We start from the raw sequence: 21,514 nt of genomic DNA, 5'->3' as shown, positions 1-21,514 counted from the left end.
CATATTACAAGATTAAATGGAAAATGTATCTATTGCCCAAGTAAGCATTAGATCTTCATCAACTTAATTTAATTCAAAGTTCAATTGTATTTTATACGATTTCGTTTCTGTTCCTTGCTGGATTTTTCTGACAGTTTATTTATGTTACAGTTACTCCACATGCTTGGGTTCAAAATGCATTTCTCCTAATATTTAGTGTATTTCTGAAAGTATGTTCCACAAGGTTTCTCTTTACTGTATCATAATAGTGAGGTCCTCAGTCTACATGTTTTGAAGTAGCAAATGCTTTTCTCACATTACCCATGATGAACATTTTTGCATGTTCATAACAAATACACCCTTGTGTACACTCCATACACCCCTGTCAGCAGTAGCATCAAACGTCTACTTTCTGGAGCTTGTGGCATCTGCAATGATCTTCAATGAACTGTGAAAGAAATGTAAAAGCTATATGAACCTGCAGTAGAGTGTGTGACTACAGAACAAGACCCTTATTATACAAATACCATGCCAATATTAGCAGTAGGACTGTGCAGGAATAAAGAGATAGGCCTAATAAATGCTTCCCTCATCTGAAATGACTGGCTTGTTCATGTAATGGGGATTAAAAACATTTCCTTTATTTTTGTGCAAGCTAGTTCCCAACAATCTAGCAAGTCTTTGACATGCTCTGAAACCATGTGTGGATTTTTATACACACATTAAAATCGCATGCATCTTCAAAGACATGAACTGATGTCCTTTAACATTAACAATCTAATTAAAAAGCTTCACTTTGGTAAAATGCTGGTAGAAGTCCAACCTTTGCAGCCTTATTTGCATCTGCTTTGCAGTGCAGTACCTCACTACAAGAAAGGGAGTTTTGTCATGGTGTCAAAGGGAGAGGGAAAGCTGTGTGAAAATGAATGGTTGGAATTTTCTTCTTTGTTAACATGTTCCCTCAGCTGATCTCCTCAGTAGGTCAACTACTGCTTTGGAACAGTTTTACCCCCTCCTCCAAGACCATTCTCACTCAGACACATATATATGACAATATCGGCCTGTAAAACAATAAAATAGTCTATATAATTCCATTTAAATTAATATCAGATCACAATATAGCTAAAATAGTAGGCCGTTATAATGTCAATAAGATTACATGTAGATCCCTATCCTACATTTTTATTTTTCTATGAAGAAACCAAAGAGAAGTTACCTATATTTCAGAATCAGATGGCAATGAACAGGCATATAACATTCCTATTTTTTATTGACCGGACTCATTTCGGAATGTTGGGGAGTCCCACAGCTAAATGTTGCTACAAAAGTAACAGGTGCCATACCGAGAAAGACTTTGTAACGCTTTAAGAACACTCCCATTTTGTAAACAAGACTCATTTCCGGATATGACGTTTTTGAGACGGCCCCCTTTCCACTCTTTCAGTTGACAAGAAACCTTGCATGCTGGGAAAGGAATAGTTGAGAGAGGTAGAGGTTGGAAAGGATCGTTGGAAGCGTCAGCTGGGCTATTTTAGCCTTCTTTGCAAAAGGCAGTTGCCAAGGATTAGCGGAATTGCACTTGTCTGATTTTCTGCCATCGGTAAGAGGGATGCCGCTGGCTTTTGGGCCATGGACCACATCACTGGGTTAATAACGTTACAGGTAATTTTTTGCCAGCGAGTTGCTAGCTAACGTCAGTGTTTCAACAACACAGATATCATTAAATGTCTTCCCTGGCAACAGCTCATCTAGAAGTGTGAAATAAATATGCCAGGTGTTATGTTGACTTGTATGGACAGTTTTGATCCTAAAGATATGGAAGCTATCGGTGTTGGGCAGGGAAGATCATATTTGTCACATTGCTCTAGCCGGGTCAGTAATGCCCCAGGTTACGGAAGACACTGTTTTTCAAGTCGGCGCTAGAATAGCATCAGAGTTTTGTTAGCGCACCTGAAGTCCAGAGCTTCGCTTATTCTTGCAAGTAACTCAGGCTAGGCAGAGAGTTGTTAACTTTCATGTTTGTTTAGGTCTTCATCTAAACTCATGTGACAGACCGGTTATTCAGATATTCTGTGCCTATAAATAGTCGAAGGGTGGCCTTTCTTATCGTGTTACAAACATGAAGCCATCGGACGTGATCCTACCTAGCCTTATAATAATCTTCTTGATCATAATCTTAAGGTGCTTATCGTGGCTAATCATAACTTTGCCATATCTTGCAGCCTAAATATTTGTGAATTTGCTGTTGAAAAGTGAAAGTTGGAAACGAGTGGACTGACAAACCAGTTGCTTTCGAAGAAGATTCAGAAGAAGTGCAGATTTGTTCACAAAATGATGGATACAGCAGACATACAGCTGCCACTGTACCCCATTGCACATTTGCATATCATGTCAGTGTGGGTATAGCGGTAGCTAGAGAAAAACAGCAGCCTAGTTATTGCCTTTTTATATTTTATATATACTTTTTATAAGTGTCAAAATCTTACTGGGAAATATGTCCATAATACCTGATGGGCAAGCTGGACCGTTTATAAACACCATCCCTCCACATGGCCCAGCAGTAGCACAGACCCAATGCAATAATGTTTCTGCAGCCATCGTACAAAAACAGTCTCTGTTACTGATACTGATACTCCCTGGGTAGAGGTCAAATTACAACTGTCTCCGCTGCATGCTATTTATCGGTAGGACTTTGTTGTGGCCATCTGATTACTCTTTGCCACAGTTTTTCAGAAGGTGGTATTTCACAATGATCTCGCTGTTGACTGTTTCAGTCTTAGTCTACCGCATAGTGGTAGCCCCAGCGTGTGTTTATTGCAGTAACTTAGTTAGGGCTCTCAGAAGTGTGTGTGTGTGTGTGTGTGTGTGTGTGTGTGTGTGTGTGTAGCACCAGAGGTTTGACTCTGAACACAATGGTACCAGGATAGGATGCCCGGCTCAGTTTCACAGGTCCAAACACTGTCACGTCACAGGGTCTGCGGCTGGCCTCTCTTTCCATGACAGGAGCTGGAAACGCCTTGACAATAAGTGCGTGCGTGTGTTCCACTGTTTTTCACCATAGCTGGACATCAACGGCTAGAATGTCTTTATGATTGCTTTGTTGCTGTTTCACAGTTCCCCCGGGAGTGAAGTTCCCCTAAGGTCAGCAGTTATTGAATCGCTTGGAGGGGAAGCCTCAGTTGTTTCAACATTTCAGCACTGTTGTTTTTTTCATCACACACTTCCCTGTAGCTGAGTGCAGATAAAACATTTTTAAAAAAACGTGGGAGGAAGAGTGATCGGCTGGCTGCTACAATAGGAAGGTGGGAGAAATAAAAGCCAAAGAAGATGAGGAGAGAGAAACCAGAGCAGCGAGGCTGTTACTGAGGGGTGAAAAAGAGAGGAATCAGTGAGATGGATGGATGGAGGGGAGGTGACATTGTGGGAGTAAGAGAGACAGTTCAGAGAAACAGAGATGAAATGAAAGAGGAGGACTGATTCTCCCATGCACCATGGGAAGGGAGATGTTGTGAGAGTGTGTGGGCAACACTGCATGAATACGTGCATGATTGTTGTCGTTTTTTTTTCTCCCATGGCATGCTCACACTGAGAACAGGAGAGTCCAATGTAGAGAGTGCCCAAAAAGGGTTGAAGTGCTGGGTAGGCTTACTATTGATTACCCGTGACCTCATTCGGCTGGTAGCTTGTCCCCATTCTGCCCGAGAGGCTCCCCAGCTTAAGAGCCACCCCTCTTCCTCCTGACCACCTGAGCGAGTTCTTATCTCTCTATGATCTCTCCTCTCCTTAATGGAACGCCTGTCCTCCTCGTGCCCTTGAGCCGCTACCTACCACTCTTACCCAGCCATGTGCAAAGCCTTCTTGGCATAGTACACTCGACTGTTCTTTCGTTCAACTTGGAGGCATAATCGGCCACGTGCAGTTTATTTATAGTACAAAGTGCCAAAATGGTGCGTTAAAATTAAATTGAATTTAGTGCACACCAATCTGTCTAGATACTTAAGGAATTGTGCCCAGGATTGTAAAAATGAAAGTGCAGCCCACACGTCTTGGTTGCTCTGCTTTATTTAATCTACACTCCGTGATTACATAGCTCTGCACCTTTGCCAGTGAAGCGCGTAGGACTAACTGAAAATAGGCTGAAATGTCCTTGGCTTTTACATCATGGCTAGGCCAGGCCTCATCAACAAATGCTTATCCATGGCGTCTATATGGATTCCCTAAATTTATTTCAGTTTAGTTATTTCATAAATTCAACACATTGGTTTATGCAAATGTGTACAGACATGCTAAATAACTACAGTAGGGAAATGTTGCCATTGCACTTGCGGAGAGGTTTGGCCTGTGTCCCTCCCAGTGGACTTGGTCTTGGTTGCTGTTGAGCGTGTTAAGGCCAGCACTCCGAGGATGCACTGAGGGAATGTTGTGGTTCTGATCCTGTCACTGTGGCTTTCTGAAGGGGTGTGTGTGTGAGGGGGATTGATGATCTTCTGGTTGTCCTCTGGCTCAGTGGCTTAGCCCAGCCGGAGAGAGGGGAAGAGGAAAGGGTTGGGTTGGGCCACGGTAGGATGGTGATGTGTTTACTGGCCTGGGTGTGGGGAGAGCAGCTGAATAGGTCAATGGATTTGAGCCATTGGTTAGAGACGTATTCAGGCTCATACAGACACACACACATGTAGTATGTGTTGCCTAGTGCTTTAGCATAGTTATTGAGTGCCTTTGCCACAGGTTTGGGACGCATGTTTTTCCCAACTCGCATCCCCTCTGACCCTTGTCGGCAAAGCACATGGTGGGAGACGCTTTGTAATTACAGAATCTGTGACTTGGCTAGCTACCTTACAAAGTCAGTCAGATTTCCCCTCTGTGGTCACAACAGGAAAGAGTGAAGTGACTGTAATCTGATGGTGTTGACCAATCTCACCTATCAGTGTGTTTGTGGCAGTGCTTGATGTCTGCTTGTTAGACTTCCTGTTTTGCTGGAGTGCAGTGTCATGCTGATTGAACTCACTTCTGCTTGGGGTCATGTGACTTTGTCATGCCACATTATGCATTCCTAATTCCATTAATGCATTCCTAATGCTAATATGACTGATGCTAATATGCTAAAAAGTGCAGACTAAACTCCCGCAGTGATATTTCAGAATATCATAATGCATAAAAAGTCTTAAATGTCGTTATTGTGGTTTGAAAAGCTGAAGATTAGTTGAAGGGAATCCTTGAATCTGTGATAGATCACGTGAAACTAGCTCTGGCAAACATTGATGGGTTTTTTCCTTTTCCTCCAGGTGTCTGTGCATGAGGCCCCCAGGTGTGGCTAGGGGACCATGGAGCCCGACGTCATGCGCCTCTACTCCTCCTCCCCCCCTCCAATGGACGAGGGGATGGAGGAAGAGGATGATGAGTTCGGGGACTTTGGGGGCTTCGGCGGCGCCCTGGCCTCCAGCTTCAGCCTCTCAGAGCTGGACACGCCCCCCACGGTCTTCAACCAAACGCAAGCCTCCGACACGCCACCCCCTGAATTCCCCATTGGCTCGACGGCTCCTGGTCCCTGTAAGGTCTCTGTGGTGGGCTCCAATCCCCTCAAGCAGCCAGCAGACACGGCCCAGGATGAGCCGGACCGAGACTCCACAAGATCCGAGGCGAGTGGGCCAAGGACTGAGACTGGCAGCCTCTACGTGAATGGAAATGTGGCTGTCACGGAGCCCTTAGCAAACGGTTTCCCAGAGACAGATGCACAGGACCCCTCAGAAGACACCACCGCCTCTGCCTTGAGCTCCAGCTCTCCTTGTGTGCACCGTGGGTCAGAGGACACTGACCACAGAGACACTAGTCAGCACAAAGCAGCCTCAGGAGAAGGGACCAGCTTACCCAATGGCTTCACCAAACTCCATACTCACACAAAGCAGGAACAAAGTAGTGATGCCCCAGCTACGGTGGCCCCAGAGGAACAAGAGACAATTTCCGTGGAGGAAGACTCAAAACCCAGAGACCAGGGGACATCAGTAGAACCACAAGGCCCACCGGGCTCAGGACTTCACACACAGGCCCAGTCAGGGGCTACTGAGATGCCGCCCAGCCCCAGTTGCATCAGTCAGGATGGAGAGGTTCTCCCAGAGGGACGGGACTCCGAGAGCAACGTCCATCCAGCAGACAAGGACCTCCCGACACCCTCGGGTCCAACGCGGACTTCAGTGAGCGACGACTTTGCCTCCTTCTGCGAGGTCGTGTCCCCTAGCGACCTGGAGGAGTTCGGGGACTTTGGCGACTTCAATAGCACGGCTCCAACTTCCACCACCGAGGGGCCACCTCCGGCCAGCGTCCCCGAAGACGACGACTTTGCCGGCTTCGGGGAGGCAGGGGCGCACTCCACTCAGGGCTTCACCGACTTCAGTCAGACTGAGTCCGGCGCACAGGACGGAGGCTTCGCCAGCTTTCCCGCCCATTTCCCTGCTCCCTCTGATGCTCCGCCAGAGGCCGGCGCAGGGCAGACACTCCCCCAGGAAGCCCCAGAGGAGGACGCTGGGGCCGAGGAGGACGCGGCGGAAGGCCCCGCCCAGGGGGGACAGTTCGGGGACCTCCCCGTCAGTGACAGCTTTGCAGATTTCCAATCTGTGCCTGTGGGCGGTGGTGGTGGTGGTGGTGGTGGGAATGATGCCGGGGAGGAGTGGGCTGCCTTCGGGGAGCCTCCGGTGGATGACCAGGCAGGTGCAGCTGGAGATGGGGATGGCTGGGCGGCGTTCGGGGAGGCCCAGACCGAGACCACCGACCTGTCTGAGATGGAGGAACCCCAGTGGCAGGACGGGGCAGCGGTCACAGTCCCCACCTTTGGCAGTCCACACACCAGCAGGAGGGAGAGTCTGACGGTAAGTGGGATTACCGTATGCATACTTCACAGGCATCTGTAGACAAATATAGGGCCGCAACTAATGATTTTTATCATAGTTGATTTAATCTGTCAATTAAATCTTGATTTGTTGACATCCTCAAATGCATTGTTTTGTCCTCCCGCAATCCTCTGCTCTGCACTGTGCAGCGCAGCTGTAGGCCTATGTAGGGATGCTGCTGCTTATCACTCACACACAGAACCTAATGAACACAGACAGCAGAGGAGGAGCATGAATGAAGGCTCCACAGCAAGTGTGTATGTGTGTGTGTGTGAGTGTGTGTGTGTGTGTGTGTGTGTGTGAGAGAGAGAGAGATTGAGAGAGAGTGTGCGGGTGTGTGCTTGTGATTGAGCTCAAGGGAGAATAGGGGTATGTAGGCACTTTGTGCTTAAGAGTGTGTGTGTGTGTGTTGCAGTTTTGCAGAGGACATTGCTGTCATAGCATATCTTTGTCCTGTTTACCACCACTTTGATATGGGTAGACAGGGCCTGTTTACACAGCACCTCTCCTAAGAACACGAACACACACACACACACACACACACACACACACACACGCACACACGCTTCAAAGATATGTGGGATCCTGTTATCTTAAACAGGAAATGAGGGATCCTGTTAGCTTAAACAGGAAAAATGTAAACTATTTTACTTGCACATTTCTTTACACATTATGAAAGTACACAGCTGCAGAGTTTATCAATTCTGGCAAGTGGACAATGTCAATGTCAATGTCAAATTTATTTATAAAGCGCATTTATCAATTCCCATTGATCAATCCCAGCTCCGCCGCCTGCAGTTGGTTCAGAACTCAGCCGCCCGACTCCTCTCCTGCACTAAAAAACGTGAACATATCACCCCAGTTCTGGCTTCACTCCACTGGCTCCGCATCCGCTACCGCATCAATTTCAAACTCCTCTTGACTGTATACAAATCTCCATGGTCTGGCCCCCACCTACCTGTCTGATCTTCTCCACCACCATTCCCCTTCCAGAGCACTACGGTCAGCAGACCAACTGCGGCTGGAAGAACCCAGGGCGAGGCTGAAAACTAGGGGGGACAGAGACATTTCAGTGGCAGCCCCTAGACTCTGGAACTGCCTCCCCCTCCACATCCGTTCAGCTCAGTCTCTAAATGTTTTTAAGTCCCTTTTAAAGACCCACCTCTTTTCACTTGCCTTTGGCTAGTGTCTCCCTTTATGCCCCAGTGTTTAGTTTTAAATGTTCTTTTTTCTGCTTTTCTTAATTTTCTTTTAACTGTAGCCCTTTTTGTTTTGTTTTTGTGCCTTCCTGTTTTTATTTATTGCACTTTATTGTGAAGCACTTTGGTGCGGCTAAGCCGTCTGTAAATGCGCTTTATAAATAAATTTGACATTGAAATTGACATTGTCCACTTGCCAGAATTGATAAACTCTGCAGCTGTGTATCAGCCCCAACAGCTGGCCAAATGAGCAGTGCATGTGTCAGTAGTTTCCCTCCTGGTGTGCTTTGGAAAATGGTTTCATTTCAAGTCAGATATCAAATATCTTGTTCTGTACTCTACACGTGTCCCTGGCCCATTATTAAACAGCACTCAAGGAAGGAGACACAGGCATGGTTGATGAACATTCTATTATTAGTGTCCAGTGTTTCCCACAGAATTAAATTCCATTTGTGGTGGTTGGTTTGCAGAATTAACTTGAATACAACAGTTTTTAACAAATTAGCACAGCGTGGTTATGATGCTAACCAGATTTAAGCACAATTTAGTACAACCTGGAAAATCATTGTGTGGTGGTCAATGTTGATATTGTGGTGGGCTGCCACAAATAAGTCAATGTATGGGAAACACTGGTGTCATTATTAGTGTTTAAACACATTTAGCGATCACAATAAGGATAGCTTCAGTCTGATTAACGTCTTTGACTATTGGAACTTGAGTTTGACTAGCGTAGAAATCCCAACAGTGGAAAAAGGGAGAGTCTCTCACTCTTACTCAGTCAGTCACTCACTCCTACACATACTGGTATAAACCACAACTCCCCTACCATCATGTAAGCACTGCATCCAGCATCAATGCTCCTGTCTTGTTTAACTCTCTGTGTCTTGATATTGATATTGGGATCAGTGTATCTGATAGCTAGCTTACGTTCAGCAACAACTGCCTAATGTAAACAAAGACTTCCCAAAGTCTCCTACACTCCAGAGGACAGGCGGATAGCAATGTCAGGCCACCTGTGTTTTCAGCTTGCTTACCTCCCAGCTCTGGGTTTTCACTAGTTCCCTTTCTGAAAAAGTCCACTGTACTGCTTGATAGAGCACTCAATGGAGCATGCTAAAACTCCATTAAGATAATGGGAGGGGAAGGTGTGTGTGTGTGTGTGTGTGTGTGTGTGTGTGTGTGTGTGTGTGTGTGTGTGTGTGTGTGTGTGTGTGTGTGTGTGTGTGTGTGTGTGTGTGTGTGTGTGTGTGTGTGTGTGTGTGTGTGTGTGTGTGTTGAAGAGGTCCTATCCAAATCTGGTGTTAAGGAGGCTCCATTTCTCTTCATCAAAAAACGTTTATTCAACTTTAATTGCAGGCAACTTGTGCTGATTGAGTGCATGGCAATCATGCTAATGGTATGCCATGCTAAAGTTCAAGATCACTTCACAGTTGCAGCACCCTCTTGTGGCCACACTCCGTTGATACGCAGAAAGCCAGCAGGCCACTAAGCTAGAAGTGGGATGTGTGTTCAGGATCATCCATTTTTCAGTTAAAAGGCACATATCCAGTATCAGTTCTTTCTCCTTGTCTTGAAGAATTTATAATACTCCTGCTCTGTTGTGCCAGTAAAAGAGACGTAAAAAGAAGGGCAGCACCATTGAGCTCGGTGGGAGGTTGGTCCATTTCCAGCGTTATGCTTTCCCTGTCCAGTAGAGCATGTTCTGATCCAGATCTTCCCAGGGCTCATGTTAGGACAGGCAGGGGTCAAAGCAATGAGACTCTGTGTGTGTTTACTTTTAAATCACCCTGTGTCAAAGATTATTGAGAACATGTTGATGAACCATCTCTGTCTATGACATGAACTGTCAATTGTAGTTAGTTTGGTATGTTTGTTGTTGTTAAGAATAAGACCCTGATTCTGAAAGTATGAAAGTGCAGTTCTTAGCTTCCTCGAGCTCTTGCAGAGTTTATAGTGCCAGTTGTTTCCCTCTTAGTGTGCTGTGGAAAATGGTTTCATTTCAAGTCAGATATCAAATATCTTGTTCTGTTGTCAGGATTTTGTGTGTGTGCGTGCGTGCGTGCGCCTTCCACTCACATTCTGCCCGACTCACCATTAAAGTGCCTCCTCTCCACTCCCTCCATCTCTCTGTCTCAACCTCATCTCTTATCTGTCTCTCTCTTTCAGTTCAATTCAATTCAAGGCTAGCTTGCCTTTATTGGCATGACAAATATTCCTTTGCATTGCCAAAGTAGGACATCAAACAATACTATACAGAACATACAATAGATAAGACATTTATACATATAAACTAGTGTGTGTGCGTGTGTGTCTGTGTGTGTATCTCATGTGCTTGAGTATAGTGTTTTCTTTGTGTGGTCCTTGCAATGGTGAGGAAAGGCGTACGTGTGTATAGTGGTGGTGTCTAATCATTGTCCCTCGTTCTATGGCATTCTCTCTCTTTCTCCCTCTCCCTCTCTCTCTCCCTCTCTCTCCTTCTCTTCTATTCTCTCTCTCTCTTCTATTCTCTCTCTCTCTCTCTCTCAGGCATCTCTGAGCTCCAGAGTCCAGAGGCTGTTCCAGGCCAGTTTCCCCCACGTGGAGGCTCCTCAGGTCGGGGAGGAGATCCCATCACTCAAGGTCTTGCTGGTACCCCAGGAGCCTGAGCCCAGGCAGGAGCAGAAAAACCAGACCCCTTCCTTTTCTCATCGGTGAGCTGCAATACCTGTTGCATGCCATTTCACTGGTTACCAAGCTATACCATGTGAAAGTTCTAATGACGCTTTTTGACAATGGCTCACAAATGGTGCACAAATCGCAAAAATTTAATTCAATGGAAAGCATGGGAACACAGATGGTGTTGAGCTTACAGAATAGCAATATGCATGTTAGTGCACAGTGTTCTGAGCTATATGTAAAATAGGATATTGGATTGCACGGTGATTACTGTGTGACATTTTCATCTTGTCCGTCTCAGCCTTAGCTCAGGTAGGGTACTGGTGTGTGCTAGAGCAGCCGGGGAGTTGGAGAGTGGGTGTAGGGGTCAGTGAGGACAGCCTTAGCTCAGGTAGGGTACTGGTGTGTGCTAGAGCAGCCGGGGGGTTGGAGAGTGGGTGTAGGGGTCAGTGAGGACAGCCTTAGCCTAGCTGGTCCAGCAGGGCTGAGCTCAGGGGGAGGCCACGGCTCACTGCCCTGATGAAGGCCTGATATTCTGGCTGCACTCCCCTCAGTCACGCAGGGCCGTGTGTGTGTGTGTGTGTGTGTGTGTGTGTGTGTGTGTGTGTGTGTGTGTGTGTGTGTGTGTGTGTGTGTGTGTGTGTGTGTGTGTGTGTGTGTGTGTGTGTGTGTGTGTGTGTGTGTGTGTGTGTGTGTGTGTGTGTGTGTGTGTGTGTGTGTGTGTGTGTGTGTGTGTGTGTGTGTGTGTGTGTGTGTGTGTGTGTGTGTGTGTGTGTGTGTGTGTGTGTGTGTGTGTGTGTGTGTGTGTGTGTGTGTGTGTGTGTGTGTGTGTGTGTGTGTGTGGTTTTAGAGGACATGCAGGGCTATAGCTCTGCAACTCTGGTCTGTAGACTGAAAGAACGGCATACTTACAAGCACGCAAATCCGAGGACCTCATCCATTTCTTCCAGCTGGTGCTTGCAAAACTTCTTTTCACTGAGGCAGCATTAAAGTTTTGCCAGTATGCAGAATTCGGTTGCTATATTTGTCTTTGCTCATGGAAGCCCTCAAGTGGGCTTAAAGTGCAGCATCCCTCCCTGTCCTCATCCATAGCCCTTAACCTCACTAAAGTCACCCCCCACTCCACCCCCCACCCCCAGCTCAGTGCACTCAGTCTGTCTCTCTGGTTTCCTAGGGAACCACAGGACATGTGGTGGCACCTGCAGGAGATCCACAGCGCCTTCAGCCTCAAGTTTTTATGGGGAGGTTCCCATAGCAACAAGCAGCTGCTCCGCTCCCTGGCCATGGACACCAGAAACATTGTGGGTCTGGCCGTCTCTCCTTGTCTGTTCGCGTGGCTGCGTCTGTGTCTGTGTGTGTGTCTGACTTTTTTTTACAAACAGTGTGTGTGTCTGTCTTGTCATCCTGTTTTCCGATCTTTTCTACATACAGTGTGTGTGTCTGTCTTGTCATCCTGTTGCTTTTGTATTTCACGTCTATTGGATATTAAGACCTAATGACATAGTATTGAGTTATTCATGTCAGTGTTTTTCTCTGCATCCATTTAATCCATTTAAAATGGTCTCTAATAACTACTGACCACAGACTATGTTCCTGTCCTAGGTGTTTGCTGGCCAGAAGAAACAGCCAGTACTAGTGCCCACATTTGCTGCCAGCTTGGTGAGTAGTTCTAGTCACCTGGTGCTATTGTAGCCTCAGAAAAGGAACCCATCCTAGATCCTAGTAGAGAAAGCTGTCTTTCAGTGTGTATGACCAGACACACATATTTTGATTACCTTTCCATAAAAATTTGTCTTGGTCAATACATCTTTTAATAGTATATCTAGGCATCTATCCACGCCATGTCTGGATGACATGTCATCTGTGTCTATCATCCATCTCTCTGTCTCTCTCTCTCTCTCTCTCTCTCTCTCTATCTATCTATCTCTCTCTGTATTTCTCTATCTTGATGACCCATTATTCCATTCTCTCTCCATCAGGGAATGCTAGAGCCCACCAAAGATCCAGTGAACACCTCCTCAGCTGCTGGGCCAGTGGCTGCCTCAGCACAAGCACCTCCTGGAGCTCCAGACAGAGGCGCCCCGTCCAAACCCACACAGGTAGGCCCAGCCCCAGGCTTGGGACAGCTCCCATCATGCTTCACAGGTTAGAGTGACATGAACGTCAGTCTCTGAAGAGGCATTGAGGGATAGGTGTTATCCTATGAGGCTATAAATATGATTCTCTGTGGAAAAATGGGAAGCTGTCTTCTTATGGTACACATTAGGTGCTAAAGAAGAACTCTTCAGTGTTGTTCCACCTTATATACAGTTCTGGTAAGTGTGTCACTGAGTTCACCACACCAATTATGGGTTATGATAATTATTTCATCCTGATAATGAATGATGATGAAAATACATCTAACTAACTAACCCAGAGCAACTACGTAGCCCATAATCCAAAGCAGGTCTGAGACCCCCAGAGAATCTATAGAGTGAACACAATATGAATACAAAATGAACTGAGTCCTTTTGTTTTGCTCCACTTTCTGGTCCCCTTTTAGTGGACTGAGTTTGGTCCTTTTAAAAGGGACTATATGTGAAAACACCCTTAGTGTTTAGCTGTCAAGTGCCTTTTCTTCAGGAAGAAGGCTTCCATGGACTTGGCTTTGATCTGTCTACCGTTGTGTCCTCAGTCCTTTGAGTCAGTAGTGGCTGCTTGCATAACCAGTTCACAATGAAAAACAGGATTTAGACATTTACAGTGGGGTGATTGTCCAAAGTGTGTAGCCATTGTACAACCCCAAATTATAAAAAGTTAGGATGTTGTGTAAAATGCAAATAAAAACAGGATGTGATCATATACAAATCTCGTAAACCCATATTTAGCTGCAAAAAGGAAATACAACATATGTAGACAACATATCAAATGCAAATGACAAATGTGTCTATTTCATAGAAAATATAAGTTCATTTTGAATTTGATACCAGCAACACTTTTCAAAAAATGGGGCGACACAATCCTGGAAAGGTTGTGTAATGATAAAGATAACAGAAGGAGGAATATTTCACAGCTAATTAGGATAACATTAAAAATGGTGCTTCCTTGCGGTATGCATTCCCAGTTACAGAGATCATTATTCACTTCACATTACCGGAGATGATACAGTTGTTGCACATCCAGCTACAGTAAATTAGCTCCTCATTAAAATGCAATTAATGCCAGCTGATCAATTTTCACCTAAATAATTCAGTCTAAACAGCCCTCCTGTGCACCATCATTTTCTACTCGCCTGTCAGTTTAATTACCATTCATGTTTATCTATTTCACAAACCCTCCTGTCTTAATTACACCAGAGAACAGTATGTCATAATAATAAAGCTTTGCTGCTGTCACCTGCCTGATGTGGTGTTCCTCCTCCGTGTCCACAGGAGGCGCTGGCGAGCGTGCAGCCTGAATGGAGCAGCAGTGGCCTTAAACCCCCTGTGGATGGTACGTCTCTGCGCCGAGGCTCCTCCTGTAGGGCAGGAGCTAAGACAACCCGCCACGCCCGACAGAGCTCCTACTCCTGATGCACTTTTTCAGTTTTTCCGTCTCCCTTCCTGACTCTTCTCTCTTCTCTCTGAGACGCTACCTCTCAAATGCTCCTTTCTCTTTCTCCCTGGCTATCTATATGTCTGTCTGTCTATCTATCTGTCTCCTTGCACTCTGTCTTTCTCTTGCTGACTTTTACCCTTTATCTCCTGCTCTTCTCTTCTGAATCCCCTCCTCAATGAAGAACCTTCAGGTTGTCATGGTCTTTGATCTCCTCTGTCTCTATGCCGCCACTGTGAAAACTCCAGGCTCTCTCTCTCACATCCCCCCCCCCCCATTCTTGCCTCTGACAGTCCCATTTCTGCTGCCCTGTAATGATCTATTTTTAACCGGTGGTGGACTGCTCTCGCAGCGGAGCCAAGCCCAGAGACATGCTACCTCACTGGGCATTTATGCAAGTCGCACAGCACTGAGGCGTTCTCCCCCCAACACGCTGATGAGTCAATCATACGTCAGATCTGCAGACCTTCAGACTAAAATCACCAGTGCACATCACTTTGTGCAGATTGCATAAAGGCCCTGTCTGTTGAATCTGAACAAAAATCCAAAATGTGCTGGATCTATTTTGTTCTCCATGTCCTACATTGCAGCCTGTTTTTTGTTACAATACCTAAGCCATACTGTGTCAGTCAGTCAGTCTGGTCAACTAATGGTAGGCCTGAAAAGCCGGATATTGGCCACTGTGGCCCCAGATCTTTAGCTACCCTGTCTGTTGAACGTGTCTTGTGAGCGTAGTCTTTAAGACTACAGCAGAGCCGGGTAGCTGCGTTTGTTTACATGCTCTGTAATCAGTGCCCTAGCAAGGTCCGTGACTGGAGAAAGCCATATAAGGTGATTTTTGGGGGTGGGTCTGAACTGTGAGTTTCTATCTTCTATTTCTCTCTTTCTCTCTATTTCTCTCTCTTAATCTATCTCTCCTGTAGAATTTCTTCTATGCCCTCTATTTAAACTGCACTTTTGCTGTTTCATTGCACTTCTGTCTGTACCTTCCCCAATGATTTGTTTATTTATTGTTCTAATTAAACAAGAACAGTGTCTACCAAAACTGCCTAGAGCTGTCACTGTGTGAAGTAGCTGTGGGTTTTTTCTCTCATCCCAATCTCATCTATGAAATTAAAAAAAATCATTCCTTCTACGCTCCTCCTAAATATCTCTAACTACTGCTTTAACTCATACCAAAATCTCTCTTAATGATGCTTTTTAGAAACACAGTAGTAAAGCAACACCTCTGTGCACTTTGCTCATAGACCCTTTGCCTATTTCTAAGGCTTTAGGCCTTTTGTTCTGCAATGCTTTTCCGTGTCTCTTTAAATACAGCGGCCCAGACTTCTCTGTCTGGTTCCCTCTTCCTCTCCTGTCACCTCTGTCGGTGTCCCTGCGCCTGCATCGCTAGCAGTGCCGCTAGTAGTGTTGCTTCAGTGCCTCTTTTTGCTGTGCTGCGCACTTCTCCTGATGGACACACGCTATGCTGACCCTGTATGCTAACCCCAGTGCCGTGTGTGTGTCTGTGTGTATGCGCTACACACAGGCTCCACTCAGCCTCGGGCTCGGACTCTCCCTGCGCTTGAGCTCAACCTCGATTTCTTTGGGCCGGTGGAGGACAGTAGCTCAGGCAGCAGCACCCCTCCAGCAGGTCAGCTCGCGCACACACGCACGCACGGACACACGCACACACGCACGGACACACACACACACACACACGCGCGCGCGCGCACGGACACAAACACACACACAAACACACACACACACACACACACACACACACACACACACACACACACACACACACACACACACCTTACCGCAGAGAATCCCGTTCTCTGACATCCCCTCACTCTCACATTCTTAGACAGATACCTTAAGTCAGCTCTGTGCCAGAGTTTCCCCCAAGCTTTTGTTTTAGCAAGAAATCTCCCATAATCCCATTAGCATTCCTGAACTCAGGGAGGAAATAACCCTGGACTGCATGAATGAATGAATGAAGGAACATCACCTCAGTAAATTGGCCAGATTACCTCGTCCCACCAGTAGCCTGAGGGTAATGTGTTGCAGCCTATTCTCTCCCCTCTGTCAGGCTAATGGCCAGTTGCCATGTCCAAGGCTCCACTCCCCTGTTGCTGTTCTGAGCAGAAAGCAGGCATCAGGCCTCCAGGCTTGGACTAAAACTCTACTAAAACCCAACAGGCTAGACCTAATCTCCACAATTATTCCCAAATCGCCATAAAATTCCAACAGGCTAAACCTGTTGTGAAACTGTGTTTAGACAACCCCTGTTGGCATTAGGCCTTAAAGGAAAACTCGGGTGTTTTTTCACCTAGATCTTCATTTCTCGAGGTCACCGAGTACTGTCGGTACGAAATAAAGCAAAAACATTTGGTGCTACCTAGCTCGCGTTGCTGCAGCCAACAGCTACAGTGCTACACTCTGGGGGCATCTTTAAAATAATGTACTCAGTGACCTTGAGAAACAGAGAGCTATGTTAAAAATTGCTGGAATTCTCCTTTAAGAACACCAATATTACTCCCCTTTGCATGCCTTAGCCCATTATGATTTAACAATAAAGAATAATACCCAATGCAGAAAATGGATACTTTATTTCACACTAAAAAGGTATAACACGAAAATATTTCACCAGTAAAACCTCTTCAAATTCAAAACCTTATTCATGCAGTATGGGGACTTTTGCAAGGGTTGCAATGGAAAAATGTAGTTTTCAGAAGAATCTCTGGCTTTGCTACCTCACTACAAAAAACATACTTTCAAAGGGTATACATATGTTAGTTCCACTGTAACACACATCTGAGACGATCTGTATTTTTGTCTGCGTGGATTGTGTTTGCTGTGCTGCACTGTTTCAAATATCTGGCAAATCTGAACTTCCATCTCAAAGTCTGTGTGAAGTGTTCTCACTCAGAATCACGCAACTGAAAGACTGAATAAGTGATATTGTATACTACAATCACAACAACCCACACTTAGCCATATAGTTGTAAGAGGTTCTGAGCGGGGTCCAAACAAATCTTTCCTCCTTTGTGAGCGCTCTGGTTCTCTGGGTTGCTTTCTTGCCTTCTTCTCTGGACGCTTCTCATGTTTAGTAAGTATTGCTGCTTTTCTTTCCATCCTTCATTTTAGAGCAAAAGAGGGCTTGTGTGTTTTTGGTTTGTTTGTTTGTTTTGCTGTTGTGTGTGTGTGTGTGGTTCATCTCTCTATCTTTTCAGTCAAAAAGCAAAAGGAAGTTTTTTGCAGTGAACGTACATGCTAAGTTAAAGTGACACCTTCTGAGACTGTGTGTGTGTGTTTCTTTGGATTTGTGTAAAGCAAAACAAAGTACATTTTAGTGTGCTTTGCGATCATATCTGTGTTGATGTAAGTGTCTTCTCATCTATCTTTCTCTGTGAATTAAGGTGTGGATCCAGAGTTGTATGAACTGACCACAGCCACACTGGAGTCCAGCAACACTGGAAAAAATGTTGCTGACGCCTTCACACGCCTGATGTCAACTATAGAGCAAAACAGCACATCCACCAGGTCAGAAAGCACTGTACCTGTTTAGATGTACAGGGGGGTATTCCAAGTACGTGGTTTAGTGACAAACATGGGTAAGTTAACTCAGAGTAAGTGGTAAACCTCCTACAACAAGAGCCCTATGGCATTGTTTTGTTAGGAGAATTAAGCCATACAGCTCTTCTACTGAGTTAACTTACCCAGGTTTGTCACTAAACCACGTAATTGGAATACCCCCCAGGTGCAGCTCATAGAATTAGAATGTCATGGAAGTGACTATTGCCCTGCATAGACTGAGAGATTAAAGGCTCAGGAAACCATTGCTGGTGTTTTGACTTAATTAGCTGATCAGAGCTCATCTCAGGTCGACATATCTGTATCGTAAATTCTTTATTCTAATATTTTGAAATTCTGGATTTTTGATTTCCATGAGATGTAAACAGTAATCATCAAATTAGAATAATCAATATTAAAACAAAAAGGCTTGAAATATTTTACCATATGTGTAATGAATCTAGATTATATGAAAGTTTCACTTTTTTAAATAAATTACGGGGGGAAAAATAAACTTTATCATGATATTCTTATTTTTTGGGATGCACCTATACATTGTCAACACAGAGGCACCTTTTAAAGTATGGATATTAATCAGGCCACTAGATGGAGCTGGCGGTAATGTTGACATTTTCAGGCTATAGACTTACCATCAGTCATGGAAATATCCCAGAGATGGTCTGGTCTTTGACATTATTAAGAACTCCATTGTGTTGCTTTAAGTGAAAGATGTTTGGCACCTGTTGACTATAAGTATAAGTATAAGTATATATACTCTTTTAGACTATTTAGACTATTCAGGTTCATCCTTTACATGGTAAAACTGTGTGACACCAATGACTGTATGTAAGTTTTACTTGCAAAGCATTAGTTTCTCTCTCGCTCTATGCCTCTCATACAAATAGCTGTGCTTCTCTGTCTCTCTCTTGTTCTTTTTCTGTCCCATACAGTGACTTATTTACAAAAGGGTCATTTTAAGAAGCAGGACTTGTCTGAGTTTGTCTGTTATGCTGGGATAGTTCTGTCAGTGTTTTTAACATTTTTGTCACATGATTGATGTGGCTTAAATGTGAGTAATGGGTTTGTGTCTAGGTCCGTTCTAGCAAAGACATTCATCCACATACAATATCCAAATGACTGATTGGATTTCTGTTTTTCTGCCGCGTGTGTGTGCGTGTGTGCATGTGTGCGTGCGTGTTTGTGCATGTGTGTGTGCTTGTGTGTGTGTGTGTGTGTGTGTGTGTGTGTTGAGCAGGAGGCCCGTGAGGGATGAGAACCTGAGCGAGGAGGCGGCGCGTGTTCTCAGCGGCCTCCCCAATCTGTCCTTCATGCGGGCCAAAGTGCTCATGTTCCCCAGCATCCTGGTTCCACAGCCTCCGGACTCACCCTCATGACCGCCCAGTCTGCCTCACACACAGTGACCTTTTTAGGTCACATGCTGGTTATGTCACTCTGTCTATGTCTGTCTTCTTCTTCTTCTTCTTCTTCTTCTTGTTTGTCTCCTTTCTCCTCTCTTTGTTTTGATTTTAGTATTGTATAATTGTTTCCCTTCTGTTCTTTTGACTTTGTCATTATAAAAGGTGTATTTATTATTAATATGTGCATTGGTTTCTCAACAGACATTAATGTAGCAGATATCTAGTATAAAGCAATATCATAGCCAGTTTAGAAGGCCTTTTAAGCTGTCATTTATGTAACATGCACAAACATTCATTTACATAACAGACTGTACACAATGAATCCATAACTTTGTGTAATAAGGTTCACATGCCCCAGAGAGGTATCGGATATAATATAAGTATTTCAGGCAATGTTGTTGTTTTCATCCTCTCAGAGTTTCTATTTGTAGAAAGGGCATCATCTTTCCAAATCTGTTGCTTGGGGGAAAACATCAGAACTTAATCCAAAGCTTTTATTCATGTCATCAAAACAATTAAATATCAGCACGGAACATTTCCCATTATTTTTCACTGTTTTTCCTGTTGCATTCTCATTGATCTTTATTTTGGCATGCCTCTGGTTCTTCCTTCGGATAGAGCTACATGAATCCATCCATATATGTAACAAAAGGGAAAACAGACCAATATTCTCCTCTGGATTCTTTTTTGTACTTGTTTGTGATTTTTTTTTTTTCATCTTTGTTTCCGATATTCTGTACATTTGTTTCTCCCTAGTCGTATCACTGGATGTTTTAAGAGGGACTTATTGCACAATAATATAATGGATAAAATGGATGTAATCAGAGTTCATTGGTGCTTTAGACCATGTGTTGTGAATTCAACTCCTTAGAAAAAAAAACATAAGAAAGAAAGGAGAGAGAGAAAATCTTGCTTCGAGGGTCCAATGGAAAATGGTCCTATACTTGAAGAACCTATGAGAGGGTTTCACAACCTGTCTGTGCTCTTTTTCCAGACCCAGTGTGTGAGATTTTATTTTTAGTATTTAACACATTAAACAGAAGCCTTAAATGACACGATTGTTGTGGAATATTCTTAATGACTTTAATTGAATACGTAAGGACAGTGAATGTCTCTCCTAAAGAGAATTGCAGAACCCAAAGGCCAAGTAGCAGCCCTTGGTCCCGACAGTGATCTTGTCATGGCTGGGTATTTGGAAGTCTGTGTGTCCTCTTTGCTCTTATGTCAAAATACCGTGTGTAAATAGCAGCGAGGTTTCAGTTTCAGAACACAGTACTTCTCCTTGAAAAGCTGGTATTAGGCAATTCCACAGAAAATGGACTTTTTGTCACATCCATAACGCCAGTGAAATCCCTTGGCATTTGTATGATGTGAATGATAACATACATTTTTTGTGCATTTTTTTCTGATGTACATTCTTCAGCCAAAAATAGCAAATGCTCAAATTTCATGTAATCATTCACATCATACCATACCATCACATTTTATTGTCGTTATGGATGTTACAAAAAACTTAATATTCCATGGAATTGCCCTATTGGTTGATTGAGACCTTTTCCACTCTTCTACTTTCTCATGTAGTGCTATCCCTCTCTCTCTCTATTCGTATACATACCTTTCTTTAATGTACCCTTATAAGGCCCTGAAGCAGCCTGAGGTATGAATAAACTATTAGTGAGATGGCCTTTGTTGTGCAATCAACAAATGAAGTCTTGTGGGACAGCACAATTGGGAGTTGTGCAAGAGAAAGACAGTTATCACTTGTTTTACTTGTAGAACAGATTTCTAGTGGAAAAGTCTGGGAATTCCTTCATGAATCTGTTATTTTAATGTTAGAAATGTGAACAATAAACGAAAGGTTTATCACAGAGGGTTTAATATAGGATATTCTCAATATCAAACTCTGGACCCTAACTTAATCAGTGGGCAAATGCAAAGAATGAGTAAATTGAGTTCCTGTAGTCAAAGTTCTATGGATCAAGTTGCACGGTGCATTGAGCAGACCCATTCATGTTTGCACTTATTCATGCTGTTAAACTAGCTTATATATCTCTAGTTAGACTTAAGGTTGTGCACTTTGTTGTCATTCAAATTAGGGCTCCATGTCTTAGTCATGGAGAGAGAAAGTGTATACTGTTAGCAGGAACACGTCTTTCACCCACCCTAACACATAATACTGTAAACAAAGTAGAGAGATCAAATGATAGCGCTTTATGTCCCTACTCAAGTGGTTTAACAGAGCAGAATTGGA

General features: G+C 44.4%; 1 protein-coding gene across 2 annotated transcripts; it reads left to right on the top strand.

Annotated features, from left to right (window-relative positions):
* The first annotated feature begins 1,458 nt into the window (after positions 1–1,458).
* aftphb (aftiphilin b) lies at positions 1,459–20,316 on the top strand. 2 transcript variants are annotated; one of them, XM_076285963.1, is made up of 10 exons: positions 1,459–1,641; positions 5,262–6,839; positions 10,586–10,749; positions 11,889–12,015; positions 12,317–12,373; positions 12,694–12,813; positions 14,125–14,185; positions 15,816–15,920; positions 17,692–17,815; positions 19,101–20,316. In XM_076285963.1, exons 2-10 carry the CDS (start codon positions 5,301–5,303, stop codon positions 19,237–19,239), a joined length of 2,436 nt encoding a protein of 811 aa, XP_076142078.1. In that variant the 5' UTR covers positions 1,459–1,641; positions 5,262–5,300; the 3' UTR covers positions 19,240–20,316. The 2 variants fall into 2 exon arrangements, with proteins under 2 accessions (XP_076142078.1, XP_076142079.1); XM_076285964.1 differs by lacking the exon at positions 15,816–15,920.
* Positions 20,317–21,514: the final 1,198 nt, after the last annotated feature.

This window comes from Alosa pseudoharengus, unplaced genomic scaffold (genome assembly GCF_046254945.1).
Source record: "Alosa pseudoharengus isolate Yale_2024_CS ecotype anadromous, Long Island Sound unplaced genomic scaffold, YU_APseudo_1.1 YU_APseudo_1.1_scf_15, whole genome shotgun sequence".
Lineage (NCBI taxonomy): Eukaryota > Metazoa > Chordata > Actinopteri > Clupeiformes > Clupeidae > Alosa > Alosa pseudoharengus.
The sequence above is the reverse complement of the archived record's forward strand: the minus strand, read 5'-3'. Positions and strand labels throughout refer to the sequence as shown.

Excerpts from the sequence above, each read along its gene's own strand:
- aftphb (XM_076285963.1), top strand. The coding sequence starts at position 5,301 with ATGGAGCCCGACGTCATGCGCCTCTACTCCTCCTCCCCCCCTCCAATG. Across the intron at positions 12,016-12,316 it reads CCATGGACACCAGAAACATT|GTGTTTGCTGGCCAGAAGAA; the intron begins GTGGGTCTGGCC and ends TTCCTGTCCTAG. Across the intron at positions 14,186-15,815 it reads CCTTAAACCCCCTGTGGATG|GCTCCACTCAGCCTCGGGCT; the intron begins GTACGTCTCTGC and ends CGCTACACACAG.